The 21,971-nt window shown below is 44.1% G+C and overlaps 1 protein-coding gene across 1 annotated transcript in view; it reads right to left on the bottom strand.

Moving 5' to 3' along the window:
- The window catches only part of sos1 (son of sevenless homolog 1), a 23,291-nt gene extending 1,320 nt beyond the window's left edge, over positions 1–21,971 (bottom strand). The window contains exons 1-21 of the mRNA XM_079483876.1: positions 21,134–21,971; positions 17,079–17,204; positions 15,784–15,915; positions 15,394–15,558; positions 14,523–14,732; positions 14,297–14,440; positions 12,464–12,574; positions 12,281–12,379; positions 11,361–11,488; positions 9,102–9,393; positions 8,662–9,028; positions 7,337–7,418; positions 6,591–6,713; positions 6,413–6,516; positions 6,105–6,327; positions 3,046–3,165; positions 2,812–2,974; positions 2,082–2,199; positions 1,822–1,994; positions 1,629–1,745; positions 1,283–1,550 (exon numbers count right to left, since the gene is read on the bottom strand). Coding sequence (XP_079340002.1) covers positions 1,283–1,550; positions 1,629–1,745; positions 1,822–1,994; positions 2,082–2,199; positions 2,812–2,974; positions 3,046–3,165; positions 6,105–6,327; positions 6,413–6,516; positions 6,591–6,713; positions 7,337–7,418; positions 8,662–9,028; positions 9,102–9,393; positions 11,361–11,488; positions 12,281–12,379; positions 12,464–12,574; positions 14,297–14,440; positions 14,523–14,732; positions 15,394–15,558; positions 15,784–15,915; positions 17,079–17,204; positions 21,134–21,220 — 3,352 coding nt within the window. The 5' untranslated portion in view covers positions 21,221–21,971. The remainder of the gene's footprint in view (positions 1–1,282; positions 1,551–1,628; positions 1,746–1,821; positions 1,995–2,081; positions 2,200–2,811; positions 2,975–3,045; positions 3,166–6,104; positions 6,328–6,412; positions 6,517–6,590; positions 6,714–7,336; positions 7,419–8,661; positions 9,029–9,101; positions 9,394–11,360; positions 11,489–12,280; positions 12,380–12,463; positions 12,575–14,296; positions 14,441–14,522; positions 14,733–15,393; positions 15,559–15,783; positions 15,916–17,078; positions 17,205–21,133) is intronic.

The following is a 21,971-nucleotide window of genomic DNA, read 5'->3' as shown; positions in this document are numbered from 1 at the left end:
ACACAAACACACCGACCCATGACACTCACTGATGAGCCCACATGACCTGTGAAATAATGTCATCACACCTGAGATGGACGAGATAGCGAGAGGGAGACACATCACGAGAGAATGAAGCAAGCATGTGATGGAGACGAAGAGTTCAGTCAACATGATCATCCTGTCACGTGTTAATATTAGAGAAATAATGTTGAGAACACGTGTGTGTGTGTGTGTGGAACAGTATGAGGTGAAAATATGACAGAAATGACTGACTAAAGATAAACATTACAGTAGACAGATAACTTCAATTCCCTTTTATATTTCACTGTTATAATTTAAGATTTCCTCGTGTGAGGTGTTTTACTTAGTTTTTTGTACATATTTGTCATTTTTACACACTTTGATAACAGAGAGACAGACATATATATATATATCTATATAGTATATACTAACGTGGGCCGTGAGGCAGTGCGACCGGTGCAAAAATACTGTCGCTGTCTGTGAGAAAGCAGAGAGAAAGGAAAGAGAAAGTGACAGATGTGTCTCACCATCATTAGAGCTGTTCAGTGGTCAGTTTAATACAGTCTCACTCACACACACACGATAGCTTTAGTTCATGACACATTTAGCTGTGATTTATTCATGATGCAGCACAACCTCTCACACCTCTTTGCTTATATAAAGAGACTTTCACTGACTCGCATGTAGGGATGGTATCATTAAGATTTGATCAATACTGCTTATTGATACCGGTACTTATCAATACTAGGCTCTATAAGTTGTTGTAAAAAGCTGTTAAACATTTTAAGTATTTTATTACAGCTGAGCTTTTGAACTACAGTTTACAAATGCTTCTTAGCAAACAGAGAATGCCACATAACAAAACGTGTGTGTGTTTCTTAGCATAGCACTTACGGCACTTAGCATGTGCATAGGAGCACATCATAATGTCATATTTACTTGCCACAAAGGGGTGTTTGACGTAAGCTTCCTCGTGGTGAAGCCTCGATTACAAATACATCGCAGAAATCATATTTGCCCTAGATATCACACAAACGTCAAGCAAACATTCAGACATTATTCAGGGATGGAAAATGACCGGCAGCAGCCTCTAATTTGCCTTTTAACACCCCAATACAAAGAGATAAAACAGCACAAGTATCGATAACAGTATCGTTTGACATGAAGATACTCTCCAAAAAAGAACCGGTTCTTGGTACCCAACCCTAATCGCATGACACACACACACACGACCGGCTGTAGATCTCATCATATGAGTGTGTAGAAATGATTGACATACTGGAATGGAAGGGGCTGGAAGGCCCCTGTGGCGAATCAAACACGCTGCAGATCTCTGTGGAGCTGGAAGCGGCGGGCGGCGGGGTCAGCGGGGTGCGGGGCGAGTTCGGAGCGGATGTCGTGTTGCTCTCCGTCTCGCTGTCTGGGATGCGACTGTAGCTGATCTTCCGCGGCTCGTTCTGCAGCGGCGTGGGGTGGCGCATGGTGCCGGGCCGTACAGTGGACGGCCGGACCCCAGGAGACTTCAGATTATAGTGGTACTTCTTCACCTGTCACAGCACAGCATCACAGTTTACAAATCTGCTTTCTACTGCTCAATATTACACATGATGAGTGGAGGCGCTTACGAATCGAGGCAGCGTGCGGGCGTTCCGAGGCTCGATCTCCAGAGATTTGTTAAACAGATAATCTGTGAACTCTTTCTCCATCATATCGTCCATGGGGTTCAAGTTCTCGAAGAATTTCTGCAACACAACAAGAGTGAATCTGTGTACGTGTGTAACATGCAGAAGTAACGCGATGATGTGTGACGTCACGCACCCGTGTGTCGCTCTCCACACGTAAGCAGTACGGCTGGTTCTGATACTGCTGGATTTCTCCCGTTATTTCTGCCACTTTCCTCCGTTTGCTGAAGTTGATGAGCTCTCGGCCGTGTCTCTTCAGGAAGTCTGGATTTCCTTCCTCCGTTTTCAGGATGTTTGTTAAATAAATGCCTGAAATGTTTGAAGAGACGAGACACGGTTAGTTTCTTTCACTACAGCAATGAGACAGAACTAACAACACTGGACTCACAGTCGTACCAAAGAAGGGCACACAGGGGGGGTTGATGGACCTGAGCTTAGCCAAATATTTCTTATAGTGATCTTCACTGAGCTCGTGAGCTTCTTCTAGAGTCTTCCGTTGTCTGCTCGGGATTTGCTGGAAAAAGCATCATAAAACCACGTTACAGTCACCTTACACCACATTCTCAGCAACATTTCAGATAGAAAACATTTTAATAAGATTCTTGTTCATACAAACTGAATGGATCGGTCACAAAAAAGGCAACAAACCAATCCAATACAGAAAGGAATGAATAAAGCAGAACACGGCTGATTTTCCCGTACAGGCTTTAGACTAGTCCTAGATTCAAATAAATGTTAACTTGCTCGGACACATCAGTGCCATTGTTTTATAATGCACACAAGTAATGTTGTTTTTGTTGCATATCTACTTAAATGTCCAAATTTAACTAAGTCCTGTTTTAACTTAATCTCTGACCGTTAAACTGCCTTCCAGTTGTCAAGTATTCGACAGACGTCATATCACGAGACAAAATGGCCAGACCTCTAGAATACAATCTTAGTTTGTATTTGTTTTCTAATACGTTGTTTACATTTTCACAGTTCATCTTGTTTCAGTGCTGTGGAGGTTGTCAAACTCATATTTCTGGTCAATGACATCCAGCAATACAGCTGTAAGAATATTGGGTGAAAATCTCCCGTCTGATCGGTGATTTGGACATCACCGCTGGTCTGCGTGTGCACTCACCTCAAACGTGTGATCCAGTCTGTAGACGGGAGAGGAGTTCATGGCACTGACCACCTCAAGAACACCGTTGAAGTTATTCAGCTCCTGAAACACCTGCAGGATCTCAATGATCCGCGACACCACGGCCACGCGCTCCTCCAGGTTCTCTGTCTCTATGATACACCTGAGAGTCGTGAGGAAAGTGTGAGAATCCACACAGAATGAACCGCAGGAGAGAGAGAGAGAGAGACGTACTTCTCAAACCACAGCGTGAGGTTAGTGGTGTGCCGGATCATACGCAGCAGGTTGGGTGAGTTAATCTCTTTGTCTTCTTTAGTCCAAACGCTGCCCACCAGCTCTGACGGCTGAACTGCCCTGGAGGAGGAAGGTCAAAGGTCAACTCAATACACTTCTACATCTGGCACTGACTATGTTGAAAACATCTGTGTTTTAATGGGATAGTTGCATGAAGCCTCCTTGTAAGATCTCTTATCAGTGAGTGTGGGCAGGCTTACTTCAGTCTGATTTTTGGCTGGAACATATGAGCGTTTTTTAGATGGAAATAAGAAAGTGATACATCAGTGATATATCAGAAAAACCTCTTTACATAGCTGAGTACCTCGTTTGAGTGCTGCCAAACACTAAACAACATTTATTTAGATGTTAACAGAGTTAGTTGGGTTGCACATCATAGAAAAGAAAGTGTTATTACTCAGAAAAATATGAGTTAGGTTTGCCTTCCGGGTTTAAAATCTGACCAATGACAAATGATGTGGTTGATGTACTATAGTACACTGATGTCTCATGATTATTCATGTGTTTTCTTGACCAATGAGAAGACTTTTGTCTGGAGTGTCTTTATCTGACCCTTCAGTGAGAGGCGTTCATGGCACCTGATAGTAATCTGATGGCGAAAAAGCAGAACACTTATATATAAAAGTATATAATAGCCAACACAACTTACATGACATCATCCGCTCGGTCATTCAGAAGCATGGCTTCTCCTATCACTGCTATGCGGATGAAACACAACTCTACTTGTCATTTCACCCGGACGATCCGACGGTCTCTGCTCGCATCGCGGCATGCCTGAGTGACATCTCGCTTTGGATGAAGGATCATCACCTGCAGCTAAACCTTGCAAAAACGGAACTGCTTGTGATCCCAGCCAACCCAAAGATTCACCACAACCTTGCCATTCAACTAGGCTCATCAACGATTACACCGTCCAGCACAGCCAGAAACCTGGGAGTGGTAATCGATGATCGGCTTAACCTCACAAGTCATGTTGCCAGCACCACCCGGTCCTGTAGATTCATCCTCTACAACATTAGGAAAATTAGACCTTTCCTATCGGAGCACTCTACGCAAGTCCTAGTCCAGGCTCTTGCCCTGTCCAAACTGGATTATTGCAATGCGCTTCTGGCTGGACACAATCAAACCTCTCCAGATGATCCAGAATGCGGCGGTAAGAGTGGTCTTCAATGAACCGAAGAGAGCGCATGTAACTCCGCTCTTCATCAGGTTACACTGGCTCCCTGTCGCCGCCCCCATAAAGTTCAAAGCTTTGCTCCTGGCCTACAAGACCAACACCGGATCTGCACCATCGTATCTCCACTCGGTCTGCAAAGGAACAATGACTAGTGGTATCATCCCAAAAAGGAAAGAAGTCAGTCTCCCGTACCTTCTCTGGATCTGTTCCACATTGGTGGAATGATCTACCAGCTGCTACAAGATCAGCAGACTCGGTTGCCATGTTTAAAAAACGCATCTCTTCCGTCAACATGTCGTTGATTGATTTATCCTAATTCTCTTCCCTTTCCTTCTTTATAAAAAAAATTTTAAACAAAAAAAAAAACTTACTAACCTCACTATTCTTAGCTTTGTATACTGTGCTAGGCTTTAATGGACTAGTTTGATGCACTTATGTATTTTGTGGCCTATGTTGTTATAATTGCTCCCAATGTTTCCTCATCTGTAAGTCGCTTTGGATAAAAGCGTCTGCTAAATGACTAAATGTAAATATAACAGGAAAAGACTTTCCTTCCCTCCCTGTTTATTCTATAGCCAATGCTCATGTGGTTAATCTATGGCTCGTGGTTAGAGCAATGCCAAGGTCACGGGTTGGATCCCAGGGATTGCACATACACAGGAACAGATGTATAGAATAATGCAATGTAAGTTTGGGTAAAAGGATAAATGTAATCAAAATCTGTATACACAAGTCATGTATTCATAAGCCAGCGTGTGTATTGTACATTTCCACAGATATGATTTAGTTTTGACAGTTGGGGGTGTACTTCAAACATAAAAAGCGTGGATTTCCTCTTTCCATGTCGCCTACCTCTCTCTACACCGGGAGCTCATGTTATCCCGGCCTGACTGTGTGATGAATGGAATACAAACGGCACATGATCACGACTGTATTAATACTCTTTCACAGTAAGTGCGACTCGATAAAAGACGCGAATCACAGAAAGTCTTCACAAAGAACATGACACGATTGATCCCTGTAAGTGATGCTGCCCAGAACCACTTGTAACGATGAGTTCTAACAAAGACATCAAACTTATCAAACTAGTTTATTGTTGTTTATCTTAAAGAGGAGAAATGTGGGGAGTCGCACAGACACATCATCAGTCTTTCTTCCTGTTATATTGAGTTGTGTTGGCTTTCTGTCACATCACTGATATATCACTTTCTTCTTTTTTATCTAAAAAGCGCTCATATTTGCCGGCCAACAATCCTTATTTTCACACCCCGTGCCCGCCCACACTCGCTGATCAGAAATGTAATATGGCAGCTTCGTGCACTGTGTAAAATCATCACATGGATCCGCACTGCTGAGCTTTTTTACTCCAAAGTTTGCCAAAGACAGTCTCGCCACGCCCCAGTTCTCTACACCATAAACATGCTGTAACCAATCACGTCACACCGTTGATCTGCTCATAATAAACATGTGTGTGTGCACAGAACGGCCTCATGGGAAACAGAGGTGAGGTGGGTACAACACTCGCTGCCTGTTCCCACAGAGGTGAAGGAAGTGTGTGTGTGTCACAGCTGTTACGCTCCATTGTGTTAAAGTGGCCCATTTTTCTACGCAGACAGACGGCAATTGAGCAGAAAATAAAACTACAAACAGGAAGTTTCCCTTATCATGAAACAAAGAAATTAAATTACACTGAATTTCACCCACAAATCTCTGAATCACATTCATGTGGTGTCAGTTTATGTGACGGCGGCAGTTTTTGTTGACTGTTCTGACAGTAACATTACAAACTCTGATTGTTGATATCATGTGATGAGGAGCGCACCTGTAGAAGTCAGACTCCAGGAGCGTCAGCTGTCGGGCGATCTCGATGGGGTGAAGGGTCATGAGATCAAACTGATCCGTCTGTCCAGCTTTACACAGATGCCACTCGATGGGCGGGGGCGAGCTCTCGAACGTGATGTTGTGACTCGGCCCGTTCACTTGAGCCTGTTTCTTCCTCTGGATGATCTTTGTGATAGACTCCACCCACTTTCTCATGGCTTTACCTGCGGACAGGTCACATGACTGGTGTGAGATCAGGAGGGAGCTCATGTGAATATCCTCTTATCACAGCCCAGTTTGTGTACGTACCTCTGACCATTCCAATGAACTCCTCCAGTCGCCGTAGTAACTGAGCGTCTCTCTCGAAGTCATAGAAATGATGCTCGACCCAGTGCCTGCACACATTCAACACCCTACAGATGGACGGACAGCATGAGATATGTGCGGTCACGTCTGTTTGAGTGTTTGTTGGTGTGTTGTGATGTACCTGAGCTGTACGGGCTGCACAAACTCTTTCCGGAAGCGTTTGAGTTCAGCGCTGAGAGGCTGTTCTCCGTTCTCCACCGCCATCTGATCTGCTTCTGAGGGTTTGGGCTCTGGAATATCAAACCTGCCGCACACAAACATCAGATTAGATTGGGCGTAACATGAGAGATGATTTTCAGCAGATGATATTTCAAACCATCAGCAGATCAGCTGTCGTATGAGATAAGCCATAGTTTATCAAATAAATGACAACGTTCCATCATGCCTATAATGTAAACAAATATTTCATTCTTTGGAGGTTCTGTTGAGAGAAATGCAATATAATATACATGACTATGTGCTCAGAGGTGTATAAAGACCTAACAGAACAAAGCCTTATGTGTTTATGACTTTAGCATGAGCTGTTTCTATCTCATACACCACGAGTCTGCTGACACGGGATTCACTGTAGAGCTTCAAACGGAGAGAGGAGGAGTGGAGTGAGATAGATTTAAAATCATTTTCTGAAAATACCATTTATATACAGTTGCAAATAATGTAAAATGTAGCAAGAAGGCGTGAGATGTGTTGAACTGAATGAACTATAATCACTGGAGGATTAAAATACATGACATAATCATCTACAATAACATTAAACAGCAGGTCTGAAAAAGGAGCCATTTCAAAAGTCACTTGAGGAGATGTCTACGTTATAAACATGATGATTAAAGTGTTTGTGTGCGTTGTTGAGATGTGATTGTGCGTCACCTCTCCATCAGCAGATCCAGAAGCTCCTGAGGTCTACAGAACGATCTGTACGTGGTGAGAAACGTTCGGACGAAGTTTGGATCTGTAACACATTTTCTGTTGGTTTAGCTGCGAGTACACAGTGTGTCAACAAGTAAAGCACACCACACTAATAAAGCCCTTCACCAATCATCATCAGTGTACCGCCGCATATCTTCACTTCATGGAGTCGTACAGTGAAGCTGCTGTGAGAGTGTGATGGAGCGTTTCTGTGTTTGGGAACAATAGAACCTCAGTGTGTGTTTCCAGACAATCAGCCTGGAATTATTCTAGCCAGGAAACAGACACACTGCTGACGCACAACACACACACTTTAAATATCTGCAGGAGTGATAGAGAGAGAGAGAGCTTTAACACTCACTCACTCTACTCTCTCTCCACCCGTAACGATCACACACACACACACACACACACACACACACACACACACACACACGTGTGGTGTCATTAGAGGTGTTGGAGGTTCCAGTGGAAAGCCGGCTGCTATATTTGACCTCAGACACTCATGAAGAGGAAATGTACTCGAGGGGACGCCCGTCACAAGAATTCACAGACACACACACACCCCATCAATCTCCACATCACACTACACACACACATGAAATACACAATCATTCTGTTGTGAAGCATATTTCACACGCACACACACACACAGGTGGAGCTCTGAATGAGTGGAGAGGTAATTTGATCAGAGACCTACAGCTTGTGTTTTTGTTGCTCACGGAGTTGCAGGTGTTGTTATTATTGAGCCTCAAACTTGTGAAATAAATCTGTAATGCGCATTAGTGGAGCAACACACCGCCCTCACATCTGACTACAGCAAATCCTCAACCAACAGCAACGGATCATACAATGCACAACATGCTTCAGCCAACACGCTACATGCAACCTGTTACACCCAACGCACTACAGGCAACGATCTACACCCAACGCTCTACACCTGGCGCGCTTCATGCAACACGCTACACCCAATGCGCTTTAGGCAACCCACTGCACCCAACGCGCTTCATGCAATCCGCTACACCCGACAAGCTTCATGCGACGCTCTACACCCGACGCACTTCATGCAACCTGTTACACCCAACGCACTACAGGCAACGATCTACACCCAACGCTCTACACCTGGCGCGCTTCATGCAACACGCTACACCCAATGCGCTTTAGGCAACCCACTGCACCCGACAAGCTTCATGCGACGCTCTACACCCGACGCACTTCATGCAATCGGTTACACCCAATACGCCTCATCCAGCATGCTTTATTTGACATGTCTGACGTGTACTCACCAGCATACATGTGAAAGGTCAAGCGCTCTATGAGCTTGAGCACCGTTCCGGCTTTGACGATAGGAATGCCAGATTTGGACTGAACATTCTCCTCAAACACAACGTTCTCCTCAGAATCAGGTTCAGCGAAGCGATAGACCTCAGCTCCTGGAAGTCTCATCTGTTCCTCCTTCTCCTCCTGAAGCATGGCTGTGTCAAGCATGCGCTCAAGGGTCGAGCGATATTGCAGTGAGATGAGCGCTGCCATCCAGCCGTTCTTCTCCTCTGCGGATTTGGCGGCAAACACCACGCTGTTCCCGTCCTTCAGAATGATCTCAAAGGCGTGCCGATACTCGCCCTCTTTATCGTCTTTATCGTTTATCTGCACCTGTGGTAAATCAGACAGACACGTCACACGTCTGTAACTGAAAATCACTCCATTTGACATCTCCTGAACTCACCTTCCTCATGAAGAACTTTTCCTTCAGCCGGTACTCAGCAGCGCTGACTCCCGGCAGACGTGGCTGCCCGTGGTTTGACTTACAGCAGATCATAAGACCGTCGAACAGGAAGATGTGGCGCTCGTGTTTGGCACCCACGCGGGTCAGAGTTCCCTCCATGATGAACTCATTACAGCACTGACCGATGTCTTTGCCCTCCCATCCGTCTATGTTCCTCTGAATCTCATTCATCCTTTTGATGGCCAAATGTTTGCCCTTCATCTGCTGACTGTAGAAACGACATGCAGACTCGCTGGTGACAGAGAGAGAAGATAGCAGTAAAACATCAATAAAGAAAGGGACGTCTACATGCTTTGTGTACAGTTATGATGTCTAAACTCAATCCTGGAGATTCTACTCTGGCACGTGAGATCCATTTTCCTTGCTAGTTCAACTCTGATAAAACACACCTGAACAAGCTAGTCAATATCTTCAGGGAAAGACGCGTTCAACAGCGCTTGGAAAATCTATCGACGTATTTAAGTAACACAACAGTGATTCAAGTGCAGACTACTCCGTATACTTTTGAAGCGCTCTCGCTGTATTTTTATGTAAAATGGCAAGCAATCTGTTCAGATCTGCATTAAGTTGAACACGTTAGCTGTGGTATTGAAGGTGGAGGAGAGCGCTGATGGTTCACTCCCCCCACCCGCTGGTGCTGAGGCTCGAACCGGCAACATTACAAGTCCGAGTCTCTAACCATTAGGCCAAGACTGACAGGGATACTTCACCAAAAAATGTAAATCTGTCATCATTTACTCCCCTTCCAGTTCTTTCAAATCTGTATAAATATTTTTTTGTGATGAACACAGAGAAAGATATTTGGAAGAATGCTCATAACAAGACAGATTTTGCCCCCATTGACTCCCATAGTAGGAAAAAATACTTTATCACTGTTTTATCACAAAAGACAACATTTTGAAGACTGTAGAGTGGGAGTCAATGGGTGTTGAGATCTGTCAGGTTATAAGCATTCTACCAAATATATTTCTGTGTGTCCATCACAACAACTATTTAAACACATTTGGAACAACTGGAAGGTGAGGAAATGATGAAGTATCCCTTTAAGAAAGACCCTACAGGACCTGAATGAGACGTGCTGATCTTTCATCACATGAAATCATCTGCTATCAGAGGGGTTCTCTGATATGATGGTGAAATGAGTCAAGCACAGACAGACCTGTGTTACATCCATGTGTGATGATTGTATCAAAACTTCAGTATGTGAAAAACAGCTGAATGATTTGGCCGCTTCTCTAGAGATTTATCAGTATGTGTCGAATGGTTTTCAATCCCATGAGACCACATGAGCTGAGGAGCTGTCAAATCCAAAATACTGAAAGTGTGAGGCGGGCGAAAAGATGTAGTGTACATACTGCACTCACACACACTAGAGATGCTTTCACCGGCATAAACAAACGTACTTCACTTCCGGTAGACCTCTGGAAATAATCATATTAATTAAGAACACAGAGTGTAAGTTTACTTCGGTCCAGCCGTGTGCGTCAGTTGAAACCGTCTATAGAATATACAGATCTGATCAAACGAATCAAAGTCAAGTATTTTAGGCATATTCGTATTAAATGTACTTGTGTTTAGCAGTCACTGTACTGGATGAGCTGTGTGTTATCAGGGAATATCACCACGGACCAGAGCCCGGCGTGATCACACATGAACATATCAAGAAAATCTGACACACACACACACTCAAATAAAACACAAATGTTCTTCTTTCATTAAGTCAGTGGACTTCTTTACAATTCAATAACACTGTTCAAGTGTGAACATCAATGAGAAAACTGTAATTTCATCAGCAATAACTGATGAAATATCTCAGACATAGTTCAGACTACTTCAACACAACCTCACAAACGCTCACAAGCCAAAGTCAGACAGGAAGTGTGTTCACATCCAGCAAAGACACGTACCGTAAGATTAGCCATCCTTTCCCCATATAAGAGCAGATGAAACTACAGCAAACACCATCAGACGGTCACGACCCATAAAGTCTCATCAGGAGAACATGTGAGACGATCGTGAGAAAACCACAGCCGAATGCAGCTCTCTCTCGCTCTCGCTGTGTCTCTCTCTCTCTCTGTTGTTTTGAGAACAATAATAGTCGGACGGCCCAAACCCTGACGCAACATGCCCCCCCCACCCCCCGTGTCCCGGCTCAGAGGCTATTTTAGGGGCTGCTGGGTGGGGTGTGTGTGTGTGTACCTGAGTCGTCTCTTGGCCAGACTCTTGGAGCAGATTCGCTCCATGCTGCTCTGCAGGTTCAGTAGAGCTGTGATGGCCTGTTTCAAACACTCTTTATCCTCCTCATCTTCACTCTTCTCCTCCAGTTGCTGTTGAGCACACATTAAATTACAGTCAGAGACAGAAGACCATCATGTGTGTGTTTAATACCACAAGGGACAGACGTTTGTCTCAGATCAACTGCCATACTCAACAACTCACAGTCAAGGATTTGCTCATTTCTGCTCATAAATCTCCCCAAAAGAATCCAGAAAAGCTGTTTAGAGCTGCTGGGGATTTAAGCGGTAACGTTCTGAGAGGTCACATGACTTCTGATGGATCCTATATGTAAGGGATATTGTACGGGCAGCCGGTTGTTATGTCAGAATAATCCCCTTCAGTGTGATCAGGACGTGAAGCGGAGGGTCTTGTGTCTCACTGAAGGGGTTTATTTCATGATAACAGACGGCTGCTTGTACATTATCCCTCTTATTACACGACTACTGGACACATGAGATGTGAAATATTTGATTAGCTCATATATACTGAATGCAGACCTTCTGTGAGAAAAAGACGTTTACTTTTGGGTGTAAAGTAAGAAATGACGTTCAAACGTCACAAACAGGCATTTTGGTTGAATCATTTGTAAATAAAATGTCATACAAGTTATTAGAAGATATATTTACATTTAATTTGTCAAAATAACCTGTTACAATGATTTGCTGCGTGCAGGTTACCGTGTGTTATTAGTTTTGAGAGGTTGTTATCTGGGAATAATGAACCTGCAAATGTCTCAACTGGCCAATCAGAATCAAGCGTTCCAACGAGCCCTGTGTAATAAACTCAAATATAGGCCAACCTGAGAACAACAACACACTGATGCTCGGACACATGACACTCACCTTTAAAATCTCAAAGTAATGCAGACAGTGGTAGACAGGGGTCAGGAGTAACCGTGGTAACACATACTGCACCGCTTCTTTAAAGCCTTCACAGATGGACTGGAATAAAAGAGAAGTTTACTAACACACACACACAGAGAACAGCTGCACCCTCTTGTGACGCTCTTGTGTGTGACCTCTGACCTGCAGGTAAAAGGCTGCTCCAGGTTTGGAGAGTTGACTGAGGAAGTGGTTGTGAAAGCCGCTGCGCAGGATGTCCTGAGCGTACGTCTCGTACGGGTCAAAGGCCAACTCCTGAAAATGGCCAACACCCCAGAGTTAATAAATGACACCCGGCACGCCCGCCGTGACCTGTATTGTTACAGCTCCAGCGAAAACAAGCTTGCGCGTGTACAAAAGGACACCGGGTCGGGTGGTGTGAAGCGTTCAGGTACACCGGACAGACCTGCGCTTTTAAACTACAACAATGACTTTACTTACACTTGAACATTAGAAAACACATAAAATACATACAGTCACTTCAGTATAATCTGTCATGCCTTTATCTTATGAAGGATCAATCAGTTATTGAGCAAATAAATCTCACGAAACTACCCTGATTCTCAACATGCTTATAATAATATGAGTCACATTTCACACAGAGCAGATCTATATACTCATTCTATAAAAGTACAAAAGACAATAATGTGAATCTACTTATGAAACTATTTACTAATAAATCTAAAATATTTTAACAGGTCTATTGGACAACGTTCAAACTGCAAGCCCTAAAGCTACAATATGTAGATTTGGAGCGCTAGATGGTGCACTTTGGAAACAACAACAAAAGGCGAAGCTAAATGACGTTATGTAGGAGAGTGGGATTATGGGACATGTGGTTTTCACCATCCAGAGGCGTACGCAGATCATGGTCACGGACGAGGTGATGAACACATTTTATTTGATGTCATCCATAATAACAGAACAACAGATGCTGTATAATCTCTTCTGCATTTGCGTGTTGCCGTAGTTTCTACAAGAGGAAACTGAGGGTCGTGCGGAGCAGCGGATATTAAGTCACTGATATGAGACAAACACAAGACGAGGGACGGGACATTAGTTTAAATAGGAGTTTCTCTTAATTTGCACATTCTTGAGAACATTTGGAATCAAGTACAAAACTGCATGAAATATATCACATTGTGCAAGGGATTTTGGGATATTTCATAACAAAATGATTCCGCTTTGTGGCTTTAAATCTCAATTCCCATGTGTTGCTCTGATCTGATGTTTTGTTTGCACTATTCACACTATTTAAAATATGTAGCCAATATCAGATATCAGAGCGGGTGTGTTTGACTTTATGCGGTGCTGATCGGTGTGATTTGAGAGCATTCCTGGAGCAGTCCGCTCTCGGGGTTAGCTCGTCCCAGCGTGGAGTAGAACACATCTATAGCTTTATGTTTAACACCGTGTCAACACGCACGCGAGTGGTGGATCCAAAACACTAAAAGACAATAGAAACCATAAATCATATTGCATCACGCCGTATCCAGTGGCAAAATGTCTTATTATAATGGAAACTGTTATGATTTGCTGCATCGCATTGTGTGCGGTAGACAGTGCAAGGGCTTATGTTTATAATCTGATGCTTAATGTTTGGCAACCGAGCTGTAAAGTGCACTTCTGTCAACAGAATGGAATCAGCGCAGAATCGACACGTGCTGATCTACAATGACACAAAAGTCGCATGAATTCCGATATGAACGTTCTGACTGAGGTGTCATTGGGAAACATCAGACGAGTATCTGATTTAGGACCGTACTGTATATGGAAGTGGCTCAGATCAGACTTGAAAAGGTGGGATTCCATGTGTCCTGTTCACACTGTCATGCAGTAAACAGATCTGGGTCACATATCAGCAAAAAAATCGGAACTTGCACAAATTCTTAGAAGAAAAGTCTAGTAATAAATTTAACATTGATTTCTAAAAGCACAATGAATGGAAATATGTTGGATTATATTGATAAGTTTTACCTCAGCGAGGTCTTCAAAGCAGCTGCCCACCAGTGGATGAGGGCTTCCCTCATCTGTCATCTCCACCGTGTCCTCGATCAATCCCAGCAGCTTCACCGTCACCTCGTGAATGTCTACGATCCGACTGAAGATGTTCTCCACGTCCTGCCAGAGAGAGAGAGGAGTTGATAGCACTGGCACAGTGATGAGGAGGAGCGCGGTGATAAAGAAGCGGTTTGTGACTCACGTGAGGTGAAAACAGCATGGTGTCAGAGACGAAGGGCTCACGGAACACTTTGATGATGAGGTTGAGATCTCTCAGATACTGCCGTACCTCAGCCATGAACGTTTTCACCAGATCATAGTATGTCTGCTCCTCAGACGCCGACGGTTCTTCGTCCATCAGAGGAAACACACTGAAGTCCTCCTCCACCTGATGGAACATGTCCATCAACACCTATAACCACAGAAACAGAGGCGTAGCTTGAGCAGAGTTTAATGTGATGCTGTTATCTTGTCCGGTGTGTCGAATCCATATCATTTCTTATGACAAAAGAACCTTGTGAAGGAATACAGATGACTTGATTTATTGAATGTAACATAACTGTAAGTCATTTCTATAGATGCAGAACTGCAGTTAAAGTGACAGTTCACTCATAAATGTAATCATTCACTCATGTCATGTCATACCTGTATAAATGAAAGAACCTTTGTGTGAGTAAATAACGACAAGAGTTTTTGAGTCAACTGTCCCTTTAAATGGGCTGTTCAACGATTAATTGTTATAAAACACATCCAAGTTTAATATTTCTGTCTGTATACTTTGCATATTAATTTTGTATTTATAAACACAAACGTGCATACATTTAAAAATATATATAATAATAGTATAATATTTTATATAATCAATTAAATTATATTTTAATATTAATATATACATGCAAATATTTCTTAAATATAAATGTGTGTGTGTACGTGGCTGCGTTTATAAGTAAAAAATTAATATGCAGAGTGCCCAGACATATATCATCTAAAAGAATTGTTTACAATGGATGCGGTTAATGGTGATTAATCTAAAGTAAGCGATTCATTTATAACTCAAGTAAATGATGTAATACCTTATCAGCACACATGGCCACAGTGATGTCCTGCTGTGAGATCTCATAATGCCGAATGTTTCGTACATAATTTCCAGCCAGCTTCAGTATATCAGCAGAGATGTACTCCAGCACGGCCACTATATACACCGACACCTGATGATCAATTTTATACCCCAACACCTCCTGACGGAGAAAAGAGAGCAGAGAGTAAGAGCCCAGCGCCCTCACTTTCTTCTTCAGAACACAACAGAAGATATTTAGAAGAACAACACTGAACTCCATTGACTTTCATTGTATGAACACAAAACCACTGAGACATTTCCCAAAAGATCTTGTGTTGCGTCTCTCGCAGGTTCAGAGAGTGAATAAAAGAGTTCAGAGTCAGCGTGTTGAATGCAGATCGAGCACCTTCAGAAGCGGGTGGATCTTGTCCACGGGCAGCGCTAGAGGATTCCTCCTCTTCCTCTTCTCTATGGCAGCCTGGGCGTCTGCGATGGCCCATTTCTCGATGGGGTGAGGAAAACTCTTCTGCACACGCTCCTGACAGACACAAAACCACAATATAAGATGCACAGAATGAGTTGGTCATCACAGGATCAAAGACACACAGATGATGGGAGAACAGTGAACGTCAGAGATGTTTCTCCAGGAGAGCGGTGATGATGGTGAAAACACGTGAGGGGATCTGATCATGATAAACCTGTCGAGAGGTTTAACATGCTCTTAACCAGTAACCAAAGCACCTTTTCATGGTAAACCAGTCATCTGTGAGCACGTCAAACAAACAAACAAAAACAAAATGAGGTTAAAATGAGTTAGCTGTGTTCACTGAGACCGGCAGAACACAGATTCACATAAACCTTCACAGACAATGAAAGAGCTCTGTGGTAAATATAAAATACTACAATGAATGAAAAAATGAAGCGAGGTCACCGTAATATGAAAATTCTCTCATCATTTACTCTCCATCAGACCATTTTAATGCTTGTGAAGCGTTTATTCAGGAGGAGCTTCTGGACCAGTATGGTTTACATCTATATGACATCATCTGTCGTATAACATGATGGCATTTTAATATAAAACAGACTGATTTTTGTTCAGCTGAGAGAATGAAGTCATATACAGTATAAATTGTAATGTAATTTAAATGCTGGTCACATGTAAAGATAGGTGACCTAATGTTGTGCTTGTTTCAAATAAAAACAGTATTATGAATATGAATATTATTTGACCAGATAAAGAGACTTTTACCAGCATGTGACTCTTCAATAAATGTGTTCATATGTATCATCACAGTGAGGACTTCATATGGGCTTTTTTATATGTAGATGTTGGAGTTTCTATATAGGGTTTATCATATGAAAATATTTCTCTTCATGATGAGGAATGTTCTTGAGTTCATTGTTGAATTGTTTTGTAATGTGGACAGTGTCACGTGTGTCATATAAAACCGTACAGTAGTGAGGCATAATGCTCGAGGTGAATTATTTTAAAATGTGTGTAGTTGTACATTTACGCATTTGGCAGATGCTTTTATCCACAGCGACTTATATTGCATTATACTATACATTTGTTTTTGTTTCTAAGTATGTGTGATCCCTGGGATCGCACCCATGACCTTGGCATTACTAGTGCCATGCTCTAACCACTGAGCTACAGGAACGCTGTTGTTGTGATGTAGTTGTCATGGTGACGTCGTTCACCTCCACATCCTGTACGGAGCGCGGCTGGGCCTGACACAGTGTGTTGAGCAGCACCAGAATCAAACCCTCGATGTACTGCAGCGCCTCCTGCTGGGACGACAGCTTCGGGTGAACCTGATTCAGAACCTGCACACAAACACACACACATCAGTACACACATCAATCTGAGCTGATACACATTTGTTTAAGAAAACTTTGAACTGAGAAAAATTACCAATATTACCAGTTATTATAATAACTTGAGACTGAGCGTACAGGACTGCAGCTCTCTTGGCAGGGACCTGATGGGGCATGAAGTCGCCCTTAATGAGAACATAATAACAGACCCGCATATTTCTACTCTAGTGGTACTCAACACTGAAAGTGAACCTTGTCAACTACTGACCGACAATGTAAGAGCCTCACTTCTCCGCCTCAAAAGTACCCCAAATGTCCAGCACTGGATGGGCATGAAACTACAGGGAAAATGAGCATTACTCCAATCCGCTGATCATTCAGTATCTCATTCTGCCTTGACCAATTCTGCAATTTCAGAGGATATTCAAGCTATGATCAAAGCTCGACTACAATGTCTTCCAACTATGTACTATCTGTCAGCATGGTATCCATCAAAGTACAAACCCTTTAGCTGTTTCAGCAAAATTAAGAGGAAAATGAATCAGTTGCTCACATCTTTAACGGATGCTGCTGTAACAGGACTGTATGTGTCTCGACACGATCACCTGCTTGATTTGATCGTAAAGGATTCAGAAACGATACATGAAAACATGAGGGTTTGACCGACATACTGCTGTTACATTGGACTGGTTACATCACAAGACTATTTTAAAAACATTCCAAATACTCCGGACATTGTGATTGTAAACAAGGTATTTGTGATTGTGGTTGTTGTTTTGTAGTTATATCTCGTCCCCCAGGTCAGCTTGGACATTTCTTGGAGGAGCTGGATGTGCTTCTTTCATCCTTCCCTGAGGATGGTACTCCCCTGGTGGTACTAGGAGACTTTAACATCCACATTGGAAAGCCACAGGCTGCTGACTTCATCAACCTGACTGCATAATTTCTCCTCGAGCAGGTTTCCACATCAGCAACCCACAACCCACAAACCATCTAGATCTGATCTTCACAAGGTACTGCTCCACTCATCACCCTCAGGTCACCCCGCTGCACACGTCTGATCACTTCTTCATCACCCTCGACCTCACTGCTCCGGACATCGCAGATGTCTTACCGATGGTCACCTTCTGGCGCAACCTGCGGTCTCTCCCTCCCTCCTGTTTTTCCTCTGCTGTCTTCTCTGCACTCCCCCCCTCTGATGAGCTCTCTCTTTTGAATACAGACAATGCCACAGACACTCTGTGTTCCACGCTTTCATCCTGCTTGGACAACCTATGCCCTCTTGCATCTGGACCAGCCCATCCATCCCCGTCGGCTCCCTGATTATCGGATGTACTGCGTGAGCATCGCGCCAGCCTCCGGTCAGCTGAGAGAAAATGGCGCAAGTCAAAAGACCCCGCTGACCTCTCTCTCTACCAATCTCTTCTCTCTTCTTTCTCTGTAGATGTCACCTCTGCAAAAACAGATTACTACCACTCTAGGATCTGCAACTCTCCGGACTCTCGAACGCTCTTCAAAACCTTCTCTGCTCTCCTCTGTCCGCCTGCTCCCGCAACTTCATCGGAGTTAACAGCTGCTGATTTTGCATCGTACTTCGTAAAGAAAACTAGTGCCATCAGCAGCCAGTTCTCTACGCCACCACCTGTCGAACCCGCCCACATCCCTGACACGTGTGTGCTCCCCACCTTTTCTCCTCTGTCTGAAGCTGATGTCTCAAAGGTCATTGGCTCCAATCACCCTACCACCTGCCCACTGGATCCCATCCCCACCCATCTCCTCCAGGCCATCTCTCCAACGGTTGTGCCTGCTCTGACCCACATCATCAACTCTTCACTCACCACTGGGACATTTCCCACTGCGTTCAAAGAGGCCTGCATCACACGGCTACTGAAGAAACCCACCCTGGACCCTACACTGCTAGAAAACTACAGGCCTGTCTCCCTTCTTCCCTTCATCGCCAAAGCCCTGGAGCGAGTTGTGTTCAATCAGCTCTCCTCCTTTCTCATGCAAAACAACCTCCTGGACAGCAATCAGTCTGGGTTCAAGACCGGTCATTCCACAGAGACTGCACTGCTCTCAGTCATCGAAGCCCTGAGACTGGCAAAAGCATCATCCATGTCTTCTGTGCTCATCCTACTGGATCTGTCTGCTGCCTTTGACACTGTCAATCATCACATCCTCCTGGCTTCTCTCAGTGCTATGGGTGTCTCTGGAATGGCGTTGCAATGGTTTGAGTCCTACCTCTCGGGTAGGTCATTCAGAGTATCCTGGAGAGATGAGGTCTCCGCGTCCCAACAGCTCAACACGGGGGTGCCACAGGGCTCAGTGCTTGGATCGCTACTTTTCTCCATTTACATGACATCCCTCGGCATTCGGTCATTCTCCTATCACTGCTATGCGGATGAAACACAACTCTACTTGTCATTTCAACCTGACGATCCGACGGTGTGTGCTTGCATCGCGGCATGCCTGAGTGACATCTCGCTTTGGATGAAGGATCATCACCTGCAGCTAAACCTTGCAAAAACGGAACTGCTTGTGATCCCGGCCAACCCAAAGATTCACCACAACCTTGCCATTCAACTAGGCTCATCGTCGATTACACCGTCCAGCACAGCCATAAACCTGGGAGTGGTAATCGATGATCGGCGTAATTTTCCTAATGTTGTAGAGGATGAATCTACAGGACCAGGTGGTGCTGGCAACATGACTTGTGAGGTTAAGCCTTTCCTATCGGAGCACTCTACGCAAGTCCTAGTCCAGGCTCTTGTCCTGTCCAAACTGGATTATTGCAATGCGCTTCTGGCTGGACTTCCTGCTTGCACAATCAAACCTCTCCAGATGATCCAGAATGCGGCGGCAAGAGTGGTCTTCAATGAACCGAAGAGAGCGCATGTAACTCCGCTCTTCATCAGGTTACACTGGCTCCCTGTCGCCGTCCGCATAAAGTTCAAAGCTCTGCTCCTGGCCTACAAGACCAACACCGGATCTGCACCATCGTATCTCCACTCGCTAATGCAGATCTATGTTCCTGCCAGATCACTGCGGTCTGCAAAGGAACAACGACTAGTGGTACCATCCCAAAAAAGCAAAGAAGTCACTCTCCCGTACCTTCACTGGATCTGTTCCACATTGGTGGAATGATCTACCTGCTGCTACAAGATCAGCAGACTTTGTTGCCATCTTTAAAAAACGCATCTCTTCCGTCAACATGTCGTTGATTGATTTTTCCTAATTCTCTTCCCTTTCCTTCTTTATAAAAAAAAATTTTAAACAAAAAAAAACACTTACTAACCTCACTATTCTGAGCTTTTTATACTGTGCTAGGCTTTAATGGACTAGTTTGATGCACTTATGTATTTTGTTGCTTATGTTGTTATAATTGCTTCCATTGTTTCCTCATCTGTAAGTCGCTTTGGATAAAAGCGTCTGCTAAATGACTAAATGTAAAATGTTGTTGTTTTGATCTGTTATTTGTAGACCTGTTATCTTTCCAAACTACTGAAATATCACCCATTGGTTGAAGCTATTCATCAAGTTGACTGGAAGTGAATCGCTGTAGTGTTTGGATGTTTAGGTCATGTGAATAAGAATGTGATCATAAGAATGCAGTTGAGTGGAGAAAAAGAAAACTCGCAACATTTTGTTCAGTCTCAGCCATTATAGGAAGTACGCAAATATGCAAACAAAGATGTTTTGTCAATCCCTGAATTGTAAAATGTTACGAATATGAGCAATTGTGAAATAGTTAGACACCTGTCATCTAACAAACTGACTTCCCAAAGTCTTTGGATCCAAATAAAAGAAGAAAACGTCTGTGTGTGTGTTGTCATTTTGGATGAGCATCTCTTGTAAGTGAGAGGATGAGAAGTGATCTCAGACCAGCGGCTCATATGTGACACATCAAGTCTTGTGTACTACACAGTGTGTGATGTTACCTTGTTAAGTGAGGGCACCAGCAGTCCTCTCCACTTGGGCGCGTTCTCCTCACTGTAGAAGTCGTACTGTAAGGGCGCAGCCTGCATGACTGTGTGTCTCACATCCACCTGACCGGACAGAGCTGCTGATGCTGATGCTGAGGGAGAACACACCTGCCTACAGCGACCATCGCATCATCACCGCCACAGAGCAGCCGAACACCATCAAACCTCTGAAGATGAAGGACAGAGAGGATGAAGAGGACGTCAGATTCTTCAGCATCGGGTACTGGTCAGATATTGATCCGATCGGGATGTCGGATATGGACAGGTGCGCGTTATAATTCTGTGCTGATCAGTGCACGCGCATCTTCTGCGGGTTCAGGTGGACGGTCGCGCGCCTCAACATCAGTTATTGATCAGGTATCGATCAGACAGATCGCCTTCAGGCTGCGGGACTCCGGGCCGAGGCTCGCGCAGGGAAAGGCTGTTTTCTCGTCTCCTGTTGTGTTGGTGTTAATGCTCGATTGCGCGAGAGTGTTTTAGTCAGACGTTTGATCAGATATCTCCGTTTTATTGATCCGCGGTCATTCGGGCGGTTCGTGAACATGCGCAATAAAACGCCTCAATAAACTGAGTAAAAACAGCGCGTGCGGCGTCCCGCCGGGCTCGTGCCGCTCCACAACCAGAAGAACAAACACACGGACATCAAGTGACGCACAAAAAAAGCAAAAGTGAGAGAAAAAACCGAAGGTGTTAAAGAAAGAGTCTGTCCGAGGTTTGAAAGAGACGAAGCAAAAACACTGAACGTGTGATGACGCAATGACGCAGGCGGCGCAGACGCAACCAATTGAGCACC

The sequence above is a fragment of the Barbatula barbatula genome, assembly GCF_947034865.1.
Source record: "Barbatula barbatula genome assembly, chromosome: 20".
NCBI classification, from domain to species: domain Eukaryota; kingdom Metazoa; phylum Chordata; class Actinopteri; order Cypriniformes; family Nemacheilidae; genus Barbatula; species Barbatula barbatula.
This window is presented reverse-complemented; position numbering and strand designations above follow the sequence as displayed.